The following is a 23,427-nucleotide window of genomic DNA, read 5'->3' as shown; positions in this document are numbered from 1 at the left end:
ATAATCAAGTCAGAAGACTAAAAACAACATCTAAATATATTTGAAAGTAATTAAAAACTCTATATCTAACCAAGTTGCCATCTATGTATAAAGATAATATGAAGGCATATTTAAATATGTAAATGATTTAAGAAATAAACTCCCATGAATCCTTCTTGAAAAACTACCCTGTAATTTAATTTAACCCGGGGATGACTTTAAAAAGACTCAGAGCAGATAATGCCCATATATGAAAGGTCTGATCATCAAGCAATTTATTTAAATATGTAATTAAATCTAAAGAGTTGATTATAATGACAAAACAATGTGCTATCACTTAAAAAACAAAGCCATACAATATTAAAAATAAAAATAAATAATTATAAAGGACAGGGGAAAAATATCAATACTAAGAACTGAGATTGTAGCCGAGAGAGTGGGCTCTTTATCTATCTATGTAATGACATCTACAGTCATTCAAGAGGAGGTCTCGTTGGGTGCTTTCAATTGATTAAATTGAATTTGAAGTAACAGTATGTTCACATTCAAAACATAATCTAAAGGAAGACAAGAAACATTCTGTATATCTTCTAATTATCAGAAAGAAGATCATATAGAAAAGAAAGAATAGCAGGGAATATTTAGAAAGCATTAAAAACAGGAAACAAAATAAGATGGTATAATTAAAAGTGAGCATCTTATAACACTAAATATTAACATGCTATATTTACCTATTAATGGAAAACTACTTTTCCACTGACACAAAATATATATCTAACTACATGTTAAATATAAAAGGCAAAGTAAAAACACTGTAATTTGGAAATGAGTAAAATAAGTGGATAGACAAAAATGTATCTTTTCACTATTTATTTATCATTAGATTCTAACTTGCAAAAATTAATCAAGGAAAAAGATTTTAATAGCAGGCAAGATTGAATTCAAGGCAAGAATATTAAAAGATTTCATTTTATATTAAACTGAAAGATTTGACTTTTTCAAAGGAGACAACCTTTTGAGTAGAAAATTAAGATTGTATTTTATGATTCAAATAAATATAGAGTTTTTATTGTCTATCAGTGACCAAGGAAATTATTGATCTGCCCAAACTTTTATCCAGGGAGAATTTTCCTACTAAATTCTGGAAGACAAAATAAAGTTGTTGCTTGTTCACAGTGCTAGTTGCGAAAATAACTAAGCATGTATTAGGCACTTTCTAAGTGTATTAATGTTTTATCTCTTTAATCCTGATAACAGCCTATTAAGGTTTGAGCTTATTGTTATCTTACAGATGATGCACAGCCGTTAAGTAACAAAGCTCTACTGCTTAGGAAGTGGTAAAACTGGAATTTAATACCAGCAGTTCAACTCAGAGCACATGCTTTTCATGAATACATTAAATATGATGGGAAAAAGGCCACTCACACAGATTAAGCATGAATGTACCTTGGACTCACACCAGGATGACCAGATACCAGTCCAAGATTAAAAAGGCTACCTGCACCTCTGCTGACTGGTGGTGATGGGCCTTCTGAGACCCTGCAATCCTGACCAGGACTGGCTAAACACATTACCTAGGCTGAATACCATAAAGTGAGTATGTCAGGGCTCCTCAAGATCACTCCAGGTTTGGTGATTTACTGGGTGATCTCACAGGACTCAACATATAGTTGTACTTGTGCTGAGATTTTATTACAGTAAAAAGATACAAAGCAAAATCAGCCAAAGGTACATAGCAGAAGTCTGGATGAAACCAGGTGCAAGCTTCCAAGAGTCCCCAAAAAAACACACAGCATAATTGCATGGGCATGCTCAACTCCTTCAGCAATAAGTTGTTAAAATAAATAGGAAGAAATTTCTGCCAGGGCAGCTCATTAGAGATACCATCAGTGGATTTTACTGGAGGCTGAGATGTAGGTATCCTCTGCCTGTGTGCCAGCTAAGTCACTTCAGCTGTGTCCAACTCTTAGCAACCCTATGAATTGTAGCCTGCCAGGCTCCTCTGTCCATGGAATTTTCCAAACAAGAATACTGGAAAGGGTTGCAATTTCCTTCTCCAGGGGATCTTCCCCAGCCAGGAATCAAACCCACATCTCTTATGTTTCCTGCATTGGCAGGCAGGTTCTTTACCACTAGCGCCACCTAGGAAGCCCTGCCTAATATGTACCAAAATTCTAGATTCCCAAAAGGAAGGCTGGTGTTAAATATAAACACATCTTTTTGCAGTTTGGGCATAGTGAGCCACCATTATTTTTTAGAGAAAGTTTTTTTTTTTAACCAGTATGGCGGGGGGCGGGGGTGGGGGGGTGGGGTTGTTTATTAGTTAGATTCCCAGAGACCAGCAACTTGCAAGCAGGTGTTTCAAAGAATAAGCTATTTCAGACCTGCTCTGTTCCTTTTCTGCACAGTGAACATGAAGCATTCAACTACCTTGATCTAAAAATTCCCCTATATGCTTTGCGATCAATTGACCCTCTAATATATGCATTGATCCTCTACACTACAACCATCAGTTATGTGCAAGGCATTGTTTTAAAAGCAGTGAACAGTGACGCTGAATTCAGGCATATATCCTTCACTGAAGGAGTATACAGTCTTCTTGTAGGAGTCATCCTTAATTATCTTTTACATGGGTTACCACATGGAGACACCACAACTGGGAATGCAACAGTGAATGAAATAGACAGAGTCTTTACACTCATTGCCAGAAAAGGGGTAGGTGGCATCAGAGAAGGGGCCTGATCTATATCCACATATGTCAACGTGACAACACAGCGTCATCATCATGGAAAACAGTTGACACAGGTACAGTCCTGCTGCCAAAGGAGCCATATGAAGCTGGATGGGATAATTTCCTGATCCAGTGTGACTAGGTTCTATCTGCAGGATGCCATGCACAGTATTTAAAACCTCAAAATATCCTTGTTCTCCAAGGCTCTGTAACACTCCTTTGATAGGATGGCAACATGAAATTTGCCCAACCTTATAGATAAAAATGGGAGCAACTGAATGTTGTACTTCTACAGGTAAAATAATCTGAATCTTACATTTATTAGTCAGTTTTTTTTTTTTTAGGAAATGCTAGAATTTTTTTTTTCAGTGTTCTATGCTTTTTTTCGTTTACACTCTTTATTTCTTTTCTTCCATTAGCTCCTTCTCCTTCTGTGCTAGCTTCTCTTAACCACCTGATCCATAATCAGAGACCTAACTTTCAATTTAAGCAGTATTTTTGTAACAATCTGTATGGTCAGTTGGGATCTGAAGCTGCTACAGGCAAGGTTTTAATTAGAATTTTAGAAACACGAAGCAGCCTTTTGTGAAGATTTTCAAGTTCACTTTAAGGACCAATTTCATGCTCTCATCAAATGACAGACATCTCGGCTCTTAACACAGCCAAAAGATTTACAATCTTGTTCCCAGAGTCTGCTGAACTCAGACACTTAGGTGATGCATCTCTGAGGACTGCTTTTTAACCTTGTCCTAAACTGTTACTATCAAATTCCCTTCAGCTTAGTATATCATAAGTCTATGTTTGGTCTTTCAACTTCTGGGATAAAACTTTGTTTCCTTAATTTGTCTTAGCACCCTAGCTACCTTTATGTGCATGCTACAAATGTTATTAATATTTCGATTGTCCCAGAAAATCTATTTGCATTAGCAAGAGAGCAGCCTGAGACAAACATCTTTAAATACGCTGAAGAAATTGGTCAAGTCAACAAGAAAAAAATATGTTAAGCCAAAATTGGATAGCAAATACTGCCTGCATCTGTCCAAGCATGCAATCATGCTTCACCTTCTCTTTATTTTGTGTTTTATTTATAGACGTGCTCCACTAAAAGACCTGTGCTGAACTACTCTATGGCATTTTTTTTAATGTATGGGCTTCTTATTTGTAATGAAGATCTGTAGTTTGGATTCACCATTTACAACACAATAGATGGGTTTTGCTCCTAGACTCATTACTTCTTCTCTTTGCAATTATTAGACCTCTGAGCCAGCTTCAGTCAGAGTTCGTTGTTCCTTACTTTTATTTCTAAAGACTCCCCTGATAGTTCAGTTGGTAAAGAATCTGCCTGCAATGCAGGAGACTCGGGTGCAATTCCTAGGTCAGGAAGATCCGCTGGAGGAGGGATAGGCTACCCACTCCAGTATTCTTGGGCTTCCCTTGTGGCTTAGCTAGTAAAGAATCCGCCTGCAATGCAGGAGACCTGGGTTCGATCCCTGGGTTGGGAAGATCCCCTGGAGAAGGGAAAGGTTACACACTCCAGTATTCTGGCCTGGAGAATTCCATGGACTGTATAGGAGATCTGGGTTCAATCCCTGGGTTGGGAAGACCCCTGGAGAAGGGAAAGGATACTCACTCCAGTATTCTGGCCTAGAGGATTCCATGGACTATCTAGTCCATGGGGTCACAAAGAGTTGGACATGACTGAGCGACTTTCATTTTCACTTTATGTCTAATCCTAGAAGATGCCTTTCCTATTCTTTTCATTTAAAACTCAACTTATTCTGTAATGGCATAGTTCACTGAATTCCAGATGGAAGTTATGCTGTTTTCATTAAAATTCATTTCATAATTAAGCAATAAAAGATCAACTATGGGATGACATGGCTTAAAAGGCTATTTCTATTTCGAAAAGCTAAATGCTAGGAAAATCTACTTTGCCTTTTCTAAGTTAAAGTATAAAAAGCCATAACAGTCTTCTAAGTTCAAATCCAAAAGTGGTTTTGATTTTTAATTAAATTAATGTCAAGTGTTAATCTTGCCAGTGTATTAGGGGCTTTCATACAATTTTTGAATCTCCATTACCCTACAGTGTTTAGAAATATTTGTTTCTAGGTTTAGATACTTTTCCCTATGCAAATTCCTGGAAGACTTTTCAGACTCTTGTAGAGGAGGAATAAATTTCTTTCCTACTGTCATTCTATGGGTTTCCCAGGTGGTGCAGTGGTAAAGAACCCACTTGCCAATGCAGGAGACGAAAGAGATGTGTGTTCGATCCCAGGGAAAGATCCCCTGGAGAAGGAAATAGCACTCCACTCCATCATTCTTGTCTGGAAAATTCCATGGGGAGAGGAGCCTGGCAGGCTACAGTCCATGGGGCTGCAAAGAGTCGGGCACAACTGAGCAATAAAGCGTTAGTACGGTTTTACTTGCCCAGTAGAATCCTCTGTACATTCTCTAAAATCTACTCCCTGCTTTCAATAGCCTAAATCTGAGAGTAAGGCCCCAGCAGTCCTGTTCAACACTTCCTGTAGCCCGTGGGCAGAAAACAATCCTTTTGTTATAAAATGAGAGCCTGCACAAGTAGGTGTTATTAGGGTCTGTGTGTGCGTGTTGCTACATCCAGTGTTTTTTTCAGAGTATTTATCAACTACTTGGTGAAACACTTAGCATTTACATATGCTAATCAACTAAATTAATATTTAATCACTATTGATTTATCTATCAGGAACAGTAAGTCTACAGGACCTTCAAAGCAAAAAATTTAAAGAACTTTGAGAAAGAAGGACAAGAAAGGTAATTCACAACTTATCAGAGCATGAAAATAAAGATCTTGCTTTTCAAAAAAAATCTTTGAGTGTACAAGTCATAATAGGGCTTTTATGATGTAGAAATATTCAACAGCAAGACTGATTATCTTATTTAGTATGTAACATACGCATTTTCAATATTCTTTCTTCATTGATCCCTTCTCCATGGGTTTCATAATTTTGCATTCTGTTTGGCCAAAGATGAGACTATGATCTAAGAAACTAGTCATTTTCAATCTATTTAAATGATCACAATCAATGACCGGCAAAGTAATATACATATACCAACCCTCTGAAAACAGGAAAGAGCATTCCCCAGTGTGTTCACCGACTCCAATATAAGTAGGACCACTGTTCTTCTGGAAGTGGACATTCTATAATGGTCAGCATAATAATTTAGACTACCTTCTGATCTGGGTAGAGTCACACAGAAAACTTTCAAAAATATTCTGTCTTCTGTACTTATTTAAAACGAGGGAATAACTTCTTTGCTTGTCATAGCCACTGTAATATCGGAATTGGGTGAGTCTTGTAAAAATTAAAATTCATGAGTCAGTACATTTACATTCCATTAGTTACCCAGCTCGTGAGTATATGCCTGCTCAGTCGTGTCCAACTCTTTGTAACCCCATGGACTGTAGCCTGTAGCCAGCCAGGCTTCTCTGTCCATGGAATTTTCCAGGCAAGAATACTGAAGTGGGTTGCCATTTCCTCCTCCAGGGGATCTTCCCACAGGGATCCAACTCGCAACTTCTGCGTCTCCTGCATTGGCAGGGGGATTCTTGACCACTGCGCCACCTGAGAAGCCCTTATACGGCTCACTCAAATCTAAAAGTCCTGTCTCTTCTCACTCTCATCTGATGACCTTGGTTTCTATCTCAGGGAGAAAAGAGAAGCAATCCACACGCCCTCACTACTTCACTGACCTACCTAAACACATACCCATTTTCTGCTTCCTCCAAGGCCACAGTGAACTCTTTGCTCTCATGTATTCAGATCACTCTTGTTTACAAAAAATATTTTGCCCCATGCTTCTTCCCTTTCTTCTCTAAATCATTAATTTTTTCCACTTTATGGAATCATTGTCTTTAACACCCACGCATTCTGTAATAGCACCCATTTTACAAATTACCCTCTCCTAACCTGTATTTCCTTGATTCTCTGCTGTCTTTTATAGCAAAATTGTCATATTTTCCCCACATAATGACTTAGGAATCCAAATTGCTTAACTTATATTATAGAATAGTCCCTTTTTCTTACTACCATTCCTATAGACACACCCTGAGATCTGAAAATCAAGTTCTCTCTTTTAATCAAGTTTCTCTCTCAGTCTCCTGAACAAGACATTTCAATCATAATTTAAATAACAATGTTGCTGACAATTAAAAAGGCAGCACAGAATCCAGCTGCTTCTTTTTATACTTGTACTTAAGCCACAACAGCACAGTCAGCAGAAACTGACTTCTCCTTAAACTTCACCAGACACGTTTTCAACGACTTCTAAGAAAAAAGAATTAAGGGGAAGTTTTACAACTAGTTCATATTACCATCAGGGTGCAAATAGTTATCACTTATGTTTTTATATGATACTGAAAATAAATCATCCCAATATATTAATCTATATAACATGAGATACATAATCTATTTTAATATATTTGAAAATTTTTATAAATAAAAATATGTATTTTAATCATTAGAAAAAACAGGACATCCATCAATTTGACCTTATAAAATATAAACAGCATTATTTATATAGGGAAAAGAAACTCTTTAAAGAAATCTCACACACTCAAGTAAATTGTTGCTGTTATTGTTGCTCAGTCACTAAGTTGTGTCCAACTCTTTGCAACCCCATGGACTGTAGTGTGCTAGGCTTCCCTGTCCTTCACTACCTTCCTGAGTTTGTTCAAATTCAGGTCTATTGAGCCAGTGATGCTATGTAACCATCTCATCCTCTGCCAAATTCTTTTCCTTTTGCCTTCAATCTTTCCCAGCATCAGGGTCTTTTCCAATGAGTTGGAAGTTTGCATCAGGTGGACAAAGAATTTGAGCTTCAGCATCAGTTCTTCCAATGACTATTCAGGGTTTATTTCCTTTTAGGATTGACTGGTTTGATCTCCTTGCAGTACAAGGGACTCTCAAGAATCTTCTCTAGCACCATAGTTAGAAGGCAACAATTCTTTGATGCTCAGCCTTCTTTATGATCCAACTCTCACATCTGTATATGATTACTGGAAAAAACATAGCTTTGACTACACAGACCTTTGTGGGCAAATTAATGGATTCATTGCCCAATCAGAAGAATTCAATAAGAAGGAAGCTTATGTTGCTTTTCTATCCTAGTATGATGAACAATTATAATCTTGGCTTTTATGTTTAGAAAAATTTAAAATCATTCAATCAGATACAAATATCAATTGAAATTACATTCTTCCTTTGGCAAGAAATGTGTTGATTGTGAACTACAGAGGCAGCACAATGTAATTAAATTCTGTAGCACATAGAATTTGGTGAGCTATTCTCCATTTACTCCAAGAGAGATTCCTTGTCAAAATTTGACTATAAATATGAGCAATGTAAAAATATCATTACGACTGGATGAAGCACAAGCTGGAATCAAGATTGCCAGGAAAAATATCAACAATCTCAGATATGCAGATGACAACACCCTTATGGCAGAAAATGAAGAACTAAAGGGCCTATTGATGAAAGTGAAAGAAGAGAGTGAAAAAGCTGGCTTAAAACTCAACATTCAAAAAACAAAGATCATGGTATATGGTCCCATCACTTCATGGCAAATAGATAGGGAAACAATGGAAACAGTGACAGATTTTATTTTCTTGAGCTCCAAAATCACTACAGATGGTGACTGCAGCAATGAAATGAAAAGACGCTTCCTCCTTGAAAGAAAAGCTATGACCAGCCTAGACAGCATATTAAAAAGCAGAGACGTTACTTTGCCAACAAAGGTCCATCTAGATGTGAGATGTGAGAGTTGGACCATAAAGAAACTGAGTGCCGAAGAATTGATGCTTTTGAACTGTGGTGTTGGAGAAGACTCTTGAGAGTCCCTTGGACTGCAAGGAGATCCAACCAGTCCATCCTAAAGGAGATCAGTCCTGAATATTCATTGGAAGGACTGATGCTGAAGCTAAAAATCCAATACTTCAGCCACCTGATGCAAAGAACTGACTCATTAGAAAAGAACCTGATGCTGAGAAAGATTGAAGGCAGGAGAAGGGGATGACAGAGGATGAGATGGCTGGCTGGCATCACCAACTCAATGGACATGAGTTTGAGCAAGCTCAGGGCATTGGCGACGGACAGGGAAGCCTGGGGTGCTGCAGTCCATGGGTTTGCAAAGAGTCACACGCAACTGAGCAACTGAACTGAACTGAATAAGAATTTACAAACTTATTAAGAATTAATTGTGCCTCCAACTAATAAAAATAAATGAAAAGAAAAAAAAAAAGAATTAATTGTACACTGACTATAAAGTTGTATATTTCCAAATGTCTCTGTAGAGTGGGAATGAACGTGGGTCCTGGGCTTATAAAACTGAGGGAAAGTGCCCCTTGAAGCAGCATGAAATTACAGGCATTTGGTGGCTCCGTCTGAAACCAAAGAAGCTGATACGGAGTACAGTCACTGTTAGGTCAATACAATATATCAGCAAAATGTTGCATAATGCTATTGTCTTTAACTGTAATCCTTGATTATTTCCAGAACTGCCTTTAGCATTCATCAAGTTCAACTAGCTCACATTGCAAATCAGGAGACTGAAATTCAGAACTGTTATAGGATTGTCCCAAGGTTGCCCTGCAGTAAATGAGAGAGCTAGGCTGGCACCAAATTCCTCACTCTTTCTCCAAAGTAATTAATGCCATTCATTTGGAAAATGTGCTAGATAAAACAATATCCAAAATGTGTGAAATTATTATTCTACAGTGTATAAAATAATTTTGAGTTTTGAAAATTACCCAATATCTTTTCTTTATAAACCAAAGAGGCTACAAAATATAAGTGTGCTTTTATAAGACATTTTCTAAACTATAACATTTTTATAAGAGTTTCAAGTATGACTCATAAAGTCTAATTTGTGGCTTTTGAAGTGTGTTTAATTGGCAATAAGCCTTTTCAAGATACAGACACCAGAGTCCCTTCCCACTAAAGTCTCATTAGGTTAGTTATCTTTAATGCAAACATTCATTCTTTTGCATAAAAAAATCTATTGACGAGAGAGATGTAGTTTGGTACCAAATATATGAATATGGAAGTGCATATGGATTTCTAAAATCTCATTCCGGCATGGTAGAATCTTACTTAGGTTGGAGGACAAAATACAAACTAAATGTTAGAAATGAAGAATGTACTTAATATTTATTGAGCTACTCTTTACCAAGTTTATGTCACACATTTCAATACTTTATTTAACTTTACTTTTGTCGCAGAAAAATTGATTTCACATATCTAACTTGACTTTCACCAAATCCCTTTACAACAAGAATAAAGAGATTCTGTGGGAAATTAAACACATAAAGCCCCAAGAAAGAGATAACATGAGGAAAGACAGCAACAGGATTGTGGAAACTGAAAAGCAATTGATTGATTACTGAATAATTTAACAGACTGAGGAAAAATAAATTCTAAGGCCAACAGTGATGAAAGCTGAGAACCGACTGGAATTGAACTACAGAATCGCCAACAGGCTCAGAGACTGGATTTCCAGGTACTTCTGGGTGTAAGTGAAAAGCACAGAACTGGCAAGTCAGTTTAGGACACAGCCAGACCCTCCGCTGGAACACTTTCCCTCCATGCTCCTGATAAAAAGTGGAAATGTGTTCTCTGTGGAAGGTTAGACAAGTCTCTGAACTGGGCAACAGAGATAATTAAATGAAGAGCTTCTGGAAAACAAAAAGATGATAGCAGAAATAAAAAACTAAATAGTAGTGATGGATGATTAAGTAAGTTAAGAAAATCTGTTAGAACAGAAAAAAAATACCCAAAGATAAGCAAAATATAAAAGACTCAGACTAGGATTCCAGTATCTGAATAATAGAAGGTTCAGAAAGGGAAATAAATCATCAAGGAAATAATTCAAGTAGTTTACCTAAAAAGAATTTGGAATTTCAGAATTTACAGAATTAGGAAATCTATTCACTGAGAGCTTAGCAAAATGCATAAAACAATGGCCACATCATTTAATTCCATCATTAAATTTCACAATACTGAAAATGAAGATTCTGACAACTTCTCCAGAGGGGAAAAACACAGTTCAAACCTAAAGGATCAGGAGCCATGATGGCTTCAATACTCAAGAGCAAACCTGGAAGGAATACATTCTTCATAGAAGACTTAGATATGTGTGAACAGTTAGGGGTATTAAATAGCATTTACACAGGCATACGAATAAACGTGGATACTGATCTCATTAGGATGATGGTATAACTATACTGGGAAAGAATAAACATGGATACTGATCTCATTAGGATGACGGTATAACTATACTGGGAGGATTAAACAAGAGAAGGATGTCACTGAGCTTTGTGGGGGAACAGGAGGAAAAAAGAGTGACAGTTTCATTTTTCATGGTGTGAAAGCAATAGATAATACCAAAAACTAAAATCAAGAAGTAGTAATATAGTCATATTTTTTATCATTTGTTTGTGTGTGTGCTCACTCAGTCATGTCCGACTCTTTGCGATCCCATGGACTGTAGCCCACCAGGCTCCTCTGTCCATGGAATTTTCCAGGCAAGAATACTGCATTGGGGTGCCATGTCCTCCTCCAGGAAATCTTCCCAACCCAGGGTTCGAATCCACATTTCTTGTGTCTCCTGCATTGGCAGGGGGATTCTTTACCATTGCACCACCTGGGAAGCACTATTTATCATTTCTCTGAAGATAATTAGCAAATAATCAGCTTAAAGATGTGAAGGCAGTTGCCTACAGACACACCAAATGAGTGGTGATGTGGAGTTTGGGGGGTGGCAGACTTCTCTTCATAATAAAGCCTATTGATCTACTAGATTTGTGAAACATGTGCATGTACACCTTGGTTAACATGGTACACACAAACTTCCTAACCATTGTCACACCATAGAGTGTGAATTTCTATAAAGGACATCCACAGTCCCTCTACTGGAGGTTATCTCTCTGGATCTGATTATGGGGACATACCAGAATCCTCTCTTCTACATGACCTGTTCTCTAGGTTGCCCTATGTTCTGGTGTTCTCAGAACAGTCCTAGTTTATACCTGTATGCAGGCTAATTATCAAAAGTACCTATTTTTGCTCTCAAAATTATCCTGATTGGGTCAACTTAATATTGCTCTCACAGTTCCATACCTTTGCACTTACTGTTGTCTTTACCTTGACTTCCCTCCCCCAAATGACCTCCTGGAAAAGAAAAATCCTCCCCATTTCTGTTCAAGTTCTATTCATAAAGATTTCCTTGCACTAAAGATTTCTATTCCAGTCCCTCATTCCACTGCAAATACAATTTCACTTCAACAATTATCTTACAATATTAGAGCTGTTTATGTGTTTGTCATCCACAAAAAGATGAGTTCCTGAGAGCAGGGATCATTGTTGCTGCATCTGTGATGGTCCAGCACTGAGCCCAGAGGCTCCGCAGAGTATCCATACAATTCTTATCAGTAGATGAAATTGCCACACTATACAACAGTCCTCTTGATGAAAGTGAAAGAGGAGAACGAAGAGGCTGGCTTAAAATTCAACATTCAAAAAAACGAAGATCATGGCATCCGGTCCCATCACTTCATGGCAAATAGATGGGGAAACAATGGAAACTGTGACAGACTTTATTTTCTTGGGCTCCAAAATCACTGCAGATGGTGACTGCAGTCATGAAATTAAAAGACGCTTGCTCCTTGGAAGAAAAGCTATGACAAACCTAGATAGCATATTAAAAAGCAGAGAAATTAGTTTGCCAGCAAAGGTCCATCTAGTCAAAGGTATGGTTTTTCCAGTAGTCATATATGGATGTTGGACTATATATGGACCATATATGGGAGTTGGACTATAAAGAAAGCTGAGCACTGAAGAACGGATGCTTTTGAACTATGGTGTTGGAGAAGACTTTTGAGAGTCCCTTGGACTGCAAGGAGATCAACCATTCAATTCTAAAGGAAATCAGTCCTGAATATTCATTGGAAGAACTGACGCTGAAGCTGAAGCTCTGGTACTTTGGCCACATGATGTGGAGAACTGACTTATTGGAAAAGACTCTGCTCTGATGCTGGGAAAGATTGAAGACAGGAGGAGAGGGGACGACAGAGAATGCAATGGTTGGATAGTATCACCAATTCGATGGACATTCATTTGAGCAAGCTCTGGGAGTTGGTGATGGACAGAGAAGCCTGGTGTGCTGCAGTCCATGCGGCACAAGAGTCATACATTACTGAGCAACTGAACTGAACTAAACTGAATGGAACATTTAATTATTAGATATTTTTAAAAATCTTCAGATCTTGACAATCTTATCATTATGAAGGGTACTGACCTCACAATTTTTTTACCCCAACCATAAAAATAAAACTAGGCAAAATTCCATTCCCATATCCAAACTAAAGGCTGATAATTTGTGATTATAAATTATTAGGTGAGTTTGACTATCTCTATTATTATATATACTCAAACATATAACCTATGATGGATGCATCTCTTTCAGCAACAAAAACAAATCCACAAATTATTTTAGCACTGTACATCAAATGACTACAGTAAGTAGATTAGCTATTGCTGCTGCTGCTGCTAAGTCCCTTCAGTCATGTCCGAGTAGATGTTTTCAATTTAACAATAAATATATTATTGTCTTTTCAACTCATAAACTGAATTCACATTTTTATCTTGTCCAGTTTCAAGTGACGATGAATTGTAGCTAAAATTTATACGGGGAATTAGACTGAAATAACTGATAGCACATAAAAGTCTCCCTTTTAAATTCTAAATTAGTCTTTATTCAACTTATCACAGAAGTTCTCAAATTTTTATGCCTCAAAGGATCATATGAAGAGGTTGGAAAAGAGATTCCAGGAATTGATGGGGCTCATCAATCTATATTTTTAAAAAAAACAAAACACCCAATTGATTTTTATTTTTAAAAATCATACCACCAAATTGGTTTTCAAGTAGGTAATTTTGAGACTGAACTGTGAGAAACACTGGAGGTTAATGGAGCGTCTTAAAAATCAGAGAGATGCCAACAGATCCACTATGAAAAACTGCTATTTATTTAAAAGTTCCCAGTTATCTCTATTATAGAAATAAATAAGTAGAAGAAATACTGTTAGGCCCAAAATTCTGAGTATGGGATTTTTTCTTATTTGTATATGTATATAGGTATTGTATCTGTGTACTATTATATACTACATACATATATAATACCCCATGGGTAAATATATATGTTCTATACACTATACATATTATGCATCTATCAGCTATTTTATGTACATATATTATTATATAATTTTATATATTATGTATTTTTTTTTATACCTGAGGAGGATAACAGGCTGAATTGCCTGAAAATTCAGTAGGACAGAGACTTAGTGAAACTAAACTGCTTTGAAGAAAAATTTTAATGCAACCTTTCTTGCATAAACAATGAATACATGAACTATGTTTCATATTCAATCCACATACAGCCTTGATACCATATGTGAAAGTGAAGAAATACCTTCTTTAAAAACGGAAACGTTTACTTGGAGAGGGAAAGTTCTCAGAGTGAGAGGTGTGCCCCACACAGACCTTCCCACCTCTTCATTCCGGGAGGGGTGGTAGGAGGGGCCAGGCTGACTCTTCCACTCACTGAGATGTGATCTGCCCAAATGCACAACAGCCCGGGTGAACACACTCACAGGTATAGAAGCTAGTAACGGTAGATGAAACTCAATAAACAACCTACTCTTTCAAACAATAACTATGAAAAATTAAGGGTTAGCAGTAACTTCTTAAATAAACAATGAAAGAGAAGGATCAAAAGTGAACAGAGAACAACTGATTCAGTAGGAAACAAGATCACTCCAGGAACAGAAGATAACTTTAAAATAATTCTCCATAGTACTTTCAGCAAGTGCTCATTAATAAACAAGAACAAACAAATATGCAAAAAGAGAATAAAAGAATAAGGAAGAGCCCATGAAAATTAAGAAGCAAAATTAAGAGAAAAAAAAAAATGAGGTAAGCTGAAGTCTTCCAAAATGTAAAGCAATAAAACCAGAAGTGAAAAATATTTTTAAAGAGTCAAAAATAGAGTATAAATCCAAGAGGTCTAACATCCATCTAAAGAGTGTCTTCAATGACAGAACAAAGACAAGGAAGGAGGAGAAATAATCCAATAGCAGAAGAAAATCCCTAGAGCCTAAGACACGACTCAACACATGAAAGGGTTCAGAAAATGCGGCTCAGCAAAAATGAAAAATAATCCATTAACACATCTTCATTAAGTGTCAGAACATCTCAATGGATGTTCCTTCTCATTCTTTTCTTTTGATCTTCTTTTTCTCCTGCATTCCTAAATTTTGTGAACCTGAGGACTCTTTCCTTTGTAACTTATTTATTTATATTACGTCATCTACCCATTCAACCATGTCCAACTCTTTGTGACTCTATGGGCCACCAGGCTCCTATGTCCATGGGATTCTCCAGGCAAGAGTACTAGAGTCGACTGCCAGTTCCTTCTCTTTATTTTACTTATTTGCTGCTGCCGCCAAGTCGCTTCAGTCATGTCCGACTCTGTGCGACCCCATAGACGGAAGCCCACTTAGGCTCTGCCTGCCTGGGATTCTCCAGGCAAGAACACTGGAATGGGTTGCCGTTTCCTTTTCCAATGCATGAAGGTTAAAAGTGAAAGTGAAGTCGTTCAGTCATGTCCGACTCTTCGCAACCCCATGGACTGCAGCCCACCAGGCTCCTCCATCCATAGAATTTTCTAGGCAAGAGTACTGGAGTGGGTTATTTGCTACATGGTCTCAACTAGACTGATCAGTTTGAATGTCACCTGTATATTGATAACCCCAAGTTTATATCTCCATTTCCAACCTATCCCTGAAACTCCAAAACTAATAAACAACCTACTCTTTCAAATAATAACTATGAAAAATTAAGGGTTAGCAGTTACTCTTTAACCAAACAACGAAAGAAAGAAGGATCAAATGGGCCAAAGAACTCAACAGACATTTCTCCAAGGAAGACATACAGATGGCTAACAAACACATGAAAAGATGCTCAACATCACTCATTATCAGAGAAATGCAAATCAAAACCACAATGAGGTACCATTACACGCCAGTCAGGATGGCTGCTATCCAAAAGTCTACAAGCAATAAATGCTAGAGAGGGTGTGGAGAAAAGGGAACCCTCTTACACTGTTGGTGGGAATGCAAATTAGTACAGCCACTATGGAAAACAGTGTGGAGATTTCTTAAAAAGCTGGAAATAGAACTGCCATATGACCCAGCAATCCCACTTCTGGGCATACACACCAAGGAAACCAGATCTGAAAGAGACACGTGCACCCCAATGTTCATCGCAGCACTGTTTATAATAGCCAGGACATGGAAGCAACCCAGATGCCCATCAGCAGACGAATGGATGAGGAAGCTGTGGTACATATACACCATGGAATACTACTCAGCCATTAAAAAGAATTCATTTGAATCAGTTCTAATGAGATGGATGAAACTGGAGCCCATTATACAGAGCGAAGTAAGCCAGAAAGATAAAGACCATTACAATATACTAACACATATATATGGACTTTAGAAAGATGGTAACGATAACCCTATATGCAAAACAGAAAAAGAGACTCAGATGTATGGAACAGATTTGTGGACTCTGGGAGAAGGAGAGGGTGGGATGTTTCAGGAGAACAGCATTGAAACATGTATATTATCTAGGGTGAAACGGATAACCAGCTCAGGTTGGGTACATGAGACAAGTGCTCGGGCCTGGTGCACTGGGAAGACCCAGAGGGATCGGGTGGAGAGGGAGGTGGGAGGGGGGACTGGGATGGGGAATACATGTAAATCCAGGGCTAATTCATATCAATGTATAACAAAAACTACTGTAATGATGTAAAGTAATTAGCCTCCAACTAATAAAAATTTAAAAAAAAAAAAAAAAAAAGAAAGAAGGATCAAATGCCATACAACACATGGATTTCTTTTCTGCAATCTAGCCTACATTTCAAAGGCAATATGTCTAAAATAAGATTTTCATCTCAGTCCCTACTCCAAATTGTTCTTCTCCTAAATCTTCCCCATCTTATTTATCCAGTTGCTCAGATGATAAAAACACAAGTCATACAGAACTCCTCTTTCCTCCTGCTGTGCATCCAATCCATCAGTAAAGCCAACATCTAACATGAATTTATAAGAAAAGTGTGTCCAAGAAGAATATTCATTTCCTAACACTATGATGAAGTTATTTTCTCCCTCTCTCCTACCCCTTACAACCCTGTTTATATTAGTTATATCTCTCATTCAAAGCAATACAATTTTTAAGAACATGAGACTGCATCTTTGTCTGTGGTAAAAACACTGTGTGTCCTACAGTAAATAACATATACAGAAAATTTTATATGTTGAATATTGGTTTTAAATTTTAAATCATCAAACTACAAAAGATTCATTTATATTTGCTAAATTAAATCCAACTTCTATAACACTTGAAAATGTAAAAATAATGAAAAACAGAAGTGACTGGGTGGAAGTAGATGTGGCAGAGAAGGCACTGGCAACCCATTCCAATACCCTTGTCTGGAAAATCCCATGGACAGCCTGGTAGGCTGTGGTCCAAGGGGTCATGAAGAGTCGGATACGACTGAGCGACTTCACTTTCGCTTTTCACTTTCATGCATTGGAGAAGGAAATGGCAACCCACTCCCGTGTTCTTGTCTGGAGAATCCCAGGGACAGAGGAGCCTGGTGGGCTGCCGTCTATGGGGTCGCACAGAGTCAGACACGACTGAAGCGACTTAGCAGCATCAGCAGAAGCAGTAGATGTGGAGGAAAATATAGGGACAATAAATCTCTGATCTCATACATTAAAAAATCAAGGGGCACTGTCAAAAATTTATGGGTTAAGAAATATAATTTTTATGATAAATAACAAAAGAATTTTTTTAATGAGCCTGGTAGGGGTTGGAAGAGGGGAGAAAAAATAAGTGAGCTAAACTTGCTTCATGTCATAGAGGGGAGTCAAAAGCTTTTTTTTTTTTTTCTCTTTTTCTGAAATATTTTAATTTTTTTAACTTTTTATTTTGCATTGGAGTATAGTCAATTAACAAACAATGTTGTGATAGTTTCAGGTGAAGAGCAAAGGGACTAAGGCATACATATACATGTATCCATTCTCCCCCAAACTCCCCTCCCATCCAGCCTGCCACATAACATTAAGCAGAGTTCCCTGTGCTATACAAAGGTCCCTGTTGGTTATCCACCTTTAAATATGGCAGTGTGTACATGTCCATGTCAGATTCCCCATATCCTTCCCCCTGGCAACCATAAGTTTGTTCTCTAAGTCAGCGAGTCTCTTTCTATAAGTAAGTTCATCAGTATCATTTCTTTCAAAAGCTATTTTTAAATTGACATATTAATAAGTAAAATATATGCATATTATTTAAGACTTGGATTTAAGTTTCAGAAAAACTAACAATAAAATAGTTTAAAATAATTATTTCTGGTGAGTGGGAATGAAAGGAATGTGTATGGAACCTTACTTTCCATTTAGCATCCTCTTCAGTGTTGAATTTGTATTATGACACATACTGTTAGTATAATAATTAAATAGATAAATAAATAAAAATAAATCTGTTAATAAATAACAAAGCAAATGACCACAACCAATCTAGTCTTATGTCTAGATCTTCACACATATTTATTTGAATCATATTTGATAAAGAGACATCAATTTTTGTTTTGCTGCTGGTCAGTAGCATAAAAGATACAAAACCTGATTTAGGATATTTTTAGACTAGTTTTTATTTTTAACCCACTACATAAGTACAAAAATTGGTTAACTAGTGTCTGGTCAAAATATGTTGATGCCAGAATTTGTATTTAGTAAAAAAAAATTCTATAAATAGGATCCTTCATGTCTAGAACCAGAAAAGCTCATATAGTAATTCACTGTAATTTACCTCCTCAAAGTACCACAGGCCTATATAACCCTCCAGAGGGAGAGGCTGCAGGTTTGAACACGGTGACCACTTCCATTGTCCTAATGCTACCCTTGTCCTACTTCTATGCTTATAAACATGGCACTATTTTTACCTTGAATAATGCATGGCTTGGTGGCCCGCAATATTAAAATAGAAGTCCGTTGTGTGCTTCATCTCATTGGTGTGCCCAGTGGCCTCAATCCAGTGTCCTATTGGGAGACAATAAACACCATCCACCAAGTTGTTTTCATTGTAAGTACAGCAACGGTCGTGGTGAGGCCCGTTGCCTGGAACAAGAAGAGATGACAAAGAAAGCAATTACATCAATGCTTTGCTTCAACAGTCATAGAGGTGCTGGTGCAAAATTAATAGCAAGACAAAAATAAATACAAAGCTGCATAATCTACACATCTCAGTATAAACAAAAATAGACTAAGTTGGTGATGGACAAGGAAGTCTGGCGTGCTGCAGTCCATGGGGTCGCAAAGAGTCAGACACCACTGAGTGACGGAACTCAAGAGGGAACACAGAAAAATATCTAAAGAATTACTTGTTAACTTCAGAGTACTATGCTCCCAATGAATATATGGATAATTACAGAAGCATCTTAACTCAGAATTTCATGGGACCACTCAGGGCCTTAAGAGCCCATTGTGAGTCACTCTGCAGCCTGATAAGCTGCTGAAAGGGGCTTCCCAGATAGCTCAGATGGTAAAGAATCTGCCTGCAGTGCAGGAGACCTGGGTTCAGTCCCTGGATCAGGAAAATCTCCTGGAGAAGGAAATGGAAAACCACTCCAGTATTCTTGCCTGGAGAATTCCATGGACAGAGGAGCCTGGTGGGCTACATCCATGAGGTCACAAAGAGTTGGACATGACTGAGCGACTAACACTTTTACTTTTCACTTTTCAAGCTGATGATAAAGGCTCTTGAGGCCATTAATGACCGTGTGCTGCATACTTTTACCTCCCTGGAATGCACATTTATGACTAAAATCACTAATAAATTGTTTCAGTATCAGCTCAAACAACAGCTAAATTTTTTTTCAATAAATACATTTATAAATAATAAAATAATGGGACCATATCCAATCCAGGTTGCATGTAAATCAGTGGTTAGTATTATGTTCAGATGGGAAAACTAAGCACCACAGAGATTAACCAGCTTGCCCAGGATCACAGAACAAAGAACAAAGCGATCAGTAACCTGGTATCCCTCGTCCCCCACCTTTTTCAGGCACCTGATACCTTCATGCTGTTTTCTACTGCTTACTTTACAGAAGACAGACCCTCTGCCCTCCAGGGAGTGGAGGAAAAGAGGCAGAGACAGGACAACGTGCCTCTGATAACATTATTTACTTACATCACTATTCTGCCCAGCATCAACTACAGGAGTAAACAGACCCTCAATTCCTATGAAAATTATTTCTACATTATTTTTATAATCTATTCTTATGTGACCACCCCCACTTCAAATCAACCCTTTCCTTAAACTACCTAATTTTCATATAGTGTCATTAATAAGAAAAACATATAAAGTGTTAGTCACTCACTCATGTCCACTTCTGTGCAACCCAATGGACTATAGCCCACCAGCCTCCTCTGTCCATGGGATTCTCCAGGCAAGAATACTGGAGTGGTTTGCCATTCCCTTCTCCAGGGGATCTCCTGACCCACAGATTGAACGCAGGTCTCCTGCATTGCAGGTGGATTCTTTACCATCTGAGCCACCAGGGGAGCCCAAGAAAAACATAGAATCAAAATAAAATAGGAATAAGTCACGAATATGAAAATTCGATTCACTCATTCCTTGCTCTGTCTTCCAAACTATTTTATCTAAGGTTATTTAGCATACAATCTATTTTTTTTTAATGCTTAAGTTATTTGGCAGTTCTTTAGAACATAATTCCCCTCATCAGACAGAGGGTACAAGATGGCCCCTTTAATAAATCATCATTGATCTTCCTAGCTTAGATTCTTCTTTTTCTCTTGATGGCTACAAGGTACTACACCAATTGCCTTATTAACCTTGATATTTAATAGAGAAAACCAAACTATACTAGCAGTCTCACTTCTAGAAACATATCCAACTGAAATATAACAAAGGTAAAGAAAGATACATGGATACATGCATGTGTGTAACAATACTATTTTAATAGCAAATACTACAAACTATGTCAATTCATCTATTCATTCTCCCAAAAATACTTATTGAATGTTGACTATACGGCAGGCATTGTACTAAATCTTGTTAAGGATTTAGGTCTTTCCCATAAAAGCAATTTTTAATAATGAATTATTTTAAGCAGGCAGTTGACATGACCAAATTTTTATTGTGAAAATATCTCTCTGGTTACAGAGTAAAAAATTAACTCAAACACAACGAGATTAGAAGCAGAAAGTCCACTTAGGAAACTTCTGCGTTAGCCTAGATAAGAGGTGATAAAAGCCTGAAGATAGAAATAGAAAGGATGGGGCAATTCAGGAGGGAAAATGATTAACTTAATGATTTAATGATTAACTGGATATGGGAGGTGAAGATGAAAAGAGAATCAGAAATGATTCTTAGGCTTCTGGCAAATACAACTCAATATATAGTGACACCATTTACTGAGATGTGAAAACAGGCAGAGTTGGAAGAAGACGGTCAGGCTGGTTTAGGCATTTGGGACTTGGGATGCTATTTAGATACAAAAGGAGCTGCTAGGTAGAGAGCTGAAGTTGTTGATTTGACACTCAGACCAGAGATCTGAACTAGAAAAATAGTTCATGAGTCATCTAAGTATAAATGGTAACTGAGACAAGGATATAGATGACTTACAAAGAAAAACAATGTTGATTGAGGAAAAAAGGCTTCTAGAACCAAGTCTGAAAGCATCTCAACATTTTACAGCTGGACAGAGAAGGACAAGATTAGAAAGAAGGAATAGAAAGAGAAACTGTAGAGGAAAACTGGGAGTGAGGAAGTGAGGTGGGGGAGTATAATTGAAACCATAGACTAAAAACAGGGTAGAAGCCTGTTTAACTAGCAACAGTAGTTACATCTGGAGAATGTAACTGGGAAGGAAGGACTATTTTACTCTAAATTATTTTGAACCCATTGGATTTACTATAAAAAGAAGACATTGCTTTTTAGCAAAGAAGAATATATCTATGGCTTCTGCTGATCAGTATGAGACTTACAACAATCTACATGTTATAACTTGAACATAATTATTGGGGAACTCAAATATACATAAATTATACTGTTCAAGAAAAAATACGTATATAAAATGAACTTCCTAAGAATTCTTCATTCCTAGAATTGAGGTTTTAAATTACCCATTTTTACAAAGACATCTTTTAGACGTAACAAGACACATCTATCTCTCTTAGTCACAGAGGTATCGGGTCAGTGAGGGTGTAGTGGAGAGTGGGAGCTGCAGCCGCATTCAGTAGTAACAGGAGTCTGACCCTTCAGCTGTCAACGCAAACTGGATGGGGAACCCGGGTGATGAGGTGGTACCTCTCCCCTCTCTCTGGAGCAGTGTCAGAGAACCAGAAGGTGGACCCAGGTGCAATCTCATCATAAAATACTCAAAATGCTGCAATTTCAATAGAAAGTCACCCATTATATGAAGAATCACAAAGATCTCAAACTGAATGAGGAAAAAATGCTCAAAAGATGCTCAACTCAAGAGGACAGACATGTTAGAACTATCTGACAAAAACTTTAAGCTTCAACAATCCATTGAACATACTTGAAATGAAAAATCACAAAGTCTTAGCAAGGAAATGGAAGATGTAAATAAGAACTAAATGACAGTTTTAGAACTGTAAAGTATAACAGTTGAAATAATAACCTCAGGGGATGGGCACAAGAGCAGAATGGAGGTCAGAAAGAAAAGAAATAGCAAGCTATAAGATAGAAATTATTCAACAGAGAAAACACAGATGGAAAAAAAAAAATAGAGCCTTAGGGATTTGTGGGACTATAACAAAAGATGTAACATTCCTGTAAATGGCGTCTGAAGAAGAAATGAGAAAGGGGATGTAGCGGGAAAATATTTGAGAAAAATGATATCTAAATATGTCTAAGTATTTTCTAAATTTGCCAATAAACATACAGGTTCAAGAACTTGCACAAACTCCAAAAAGGATAAAAAAAAAAAAGAAAGAAATCCATGCCACAACATATCATAATTAAATTTTTGAAAACTAAACACAAAGAAAAGTCTTGAAAGTAGCCAAAGAAAAATAACAATTTAGGAAAATAATCATTCTTATGTTAGTAGTTTTCTCCAAAAAAAAAAAAAAAAAAAGGTGGGGGGTGCTAAACAGATCTCCATAAATAGAAAGGAAGTTGTTTAACATCAGAAAGGAAGAACATGATAAGCAAATGGGTAAATACAGTAGATTTTCTTTCTTCTCTTGAGTTTCTAACAAATATTACAGTGCTCTCTGATGTCGTACATGTATGTAGTGGAAATATGTAAGGCAGTTATATGGAGAAGGGCAAAGAAATAAGATTCCTCCAATTCATTTAATATGGCAAAATGATGAAACCAGTCATCTATGACAAGTTATGTTTGTATAATGTAGGTAAATCAAAATGGAATTTTAAAAAAATGTTTAAGTATGAACCATATTTCCATAAGAAGGCAGAGAAAAAAACAAAGCAAAACAGAGAAAATGACCATAAACAAATGAAAACGAAATAGCAAACTTAAGTCCTAATATACCAATAATC

General features: G+C 37.1%; 1 protein-coding gene across 4 annotated transcripts in view; it reads right to left on the bottom strand.

The window, feature by feature from the left end:
* EPM2A (EPM2A glucan phosphatase, laforin) overlaps positions 1 to 23,427 on the bottom strand; it is a 102,712-nt gene that overhangs the window by 35,504 nt on the left and 43,781 nt on the right. For 3 of the 4 annotated variants that reach the window (XM_070461712.1, XM_070461715.1, XM_070461714.1), the window contains exon 2: positions 18,812 to 18,986. In XM_070461712.1, the coding sequence (XP_070317813.1) occupies positions 18,812 to 18,986 (175 nt within the window). Of the gene's footprint in view, positions 1 to 18,811; positions 18,987 to 20,251; positions 20,377 to 23,427 lie in introns of those variants that run through there. The other variant, XM_070461713.1, reaches the window with a different exon arrangement.

This window comes from Odocoileus virginianus, chromosome 34 (genome assembly GCF_023699985.2).
Source record: "Odocoileus virginianus isolate 20LAN1187 ecotype Illinois chromosome 34, Ovbor_1.2, whole genome shotgun sequence".
Classification (NCBI taxonomy): domain Eukaryota; kingdom Metazoa; phylum Chordata; class Mammalia; order Artiodactyla; family Cervidae; genus Odocoileus; species Odocoileus virginianus.
This window is presented reverse-complemented; position numbering and strand designations above follow the sequence as displayed.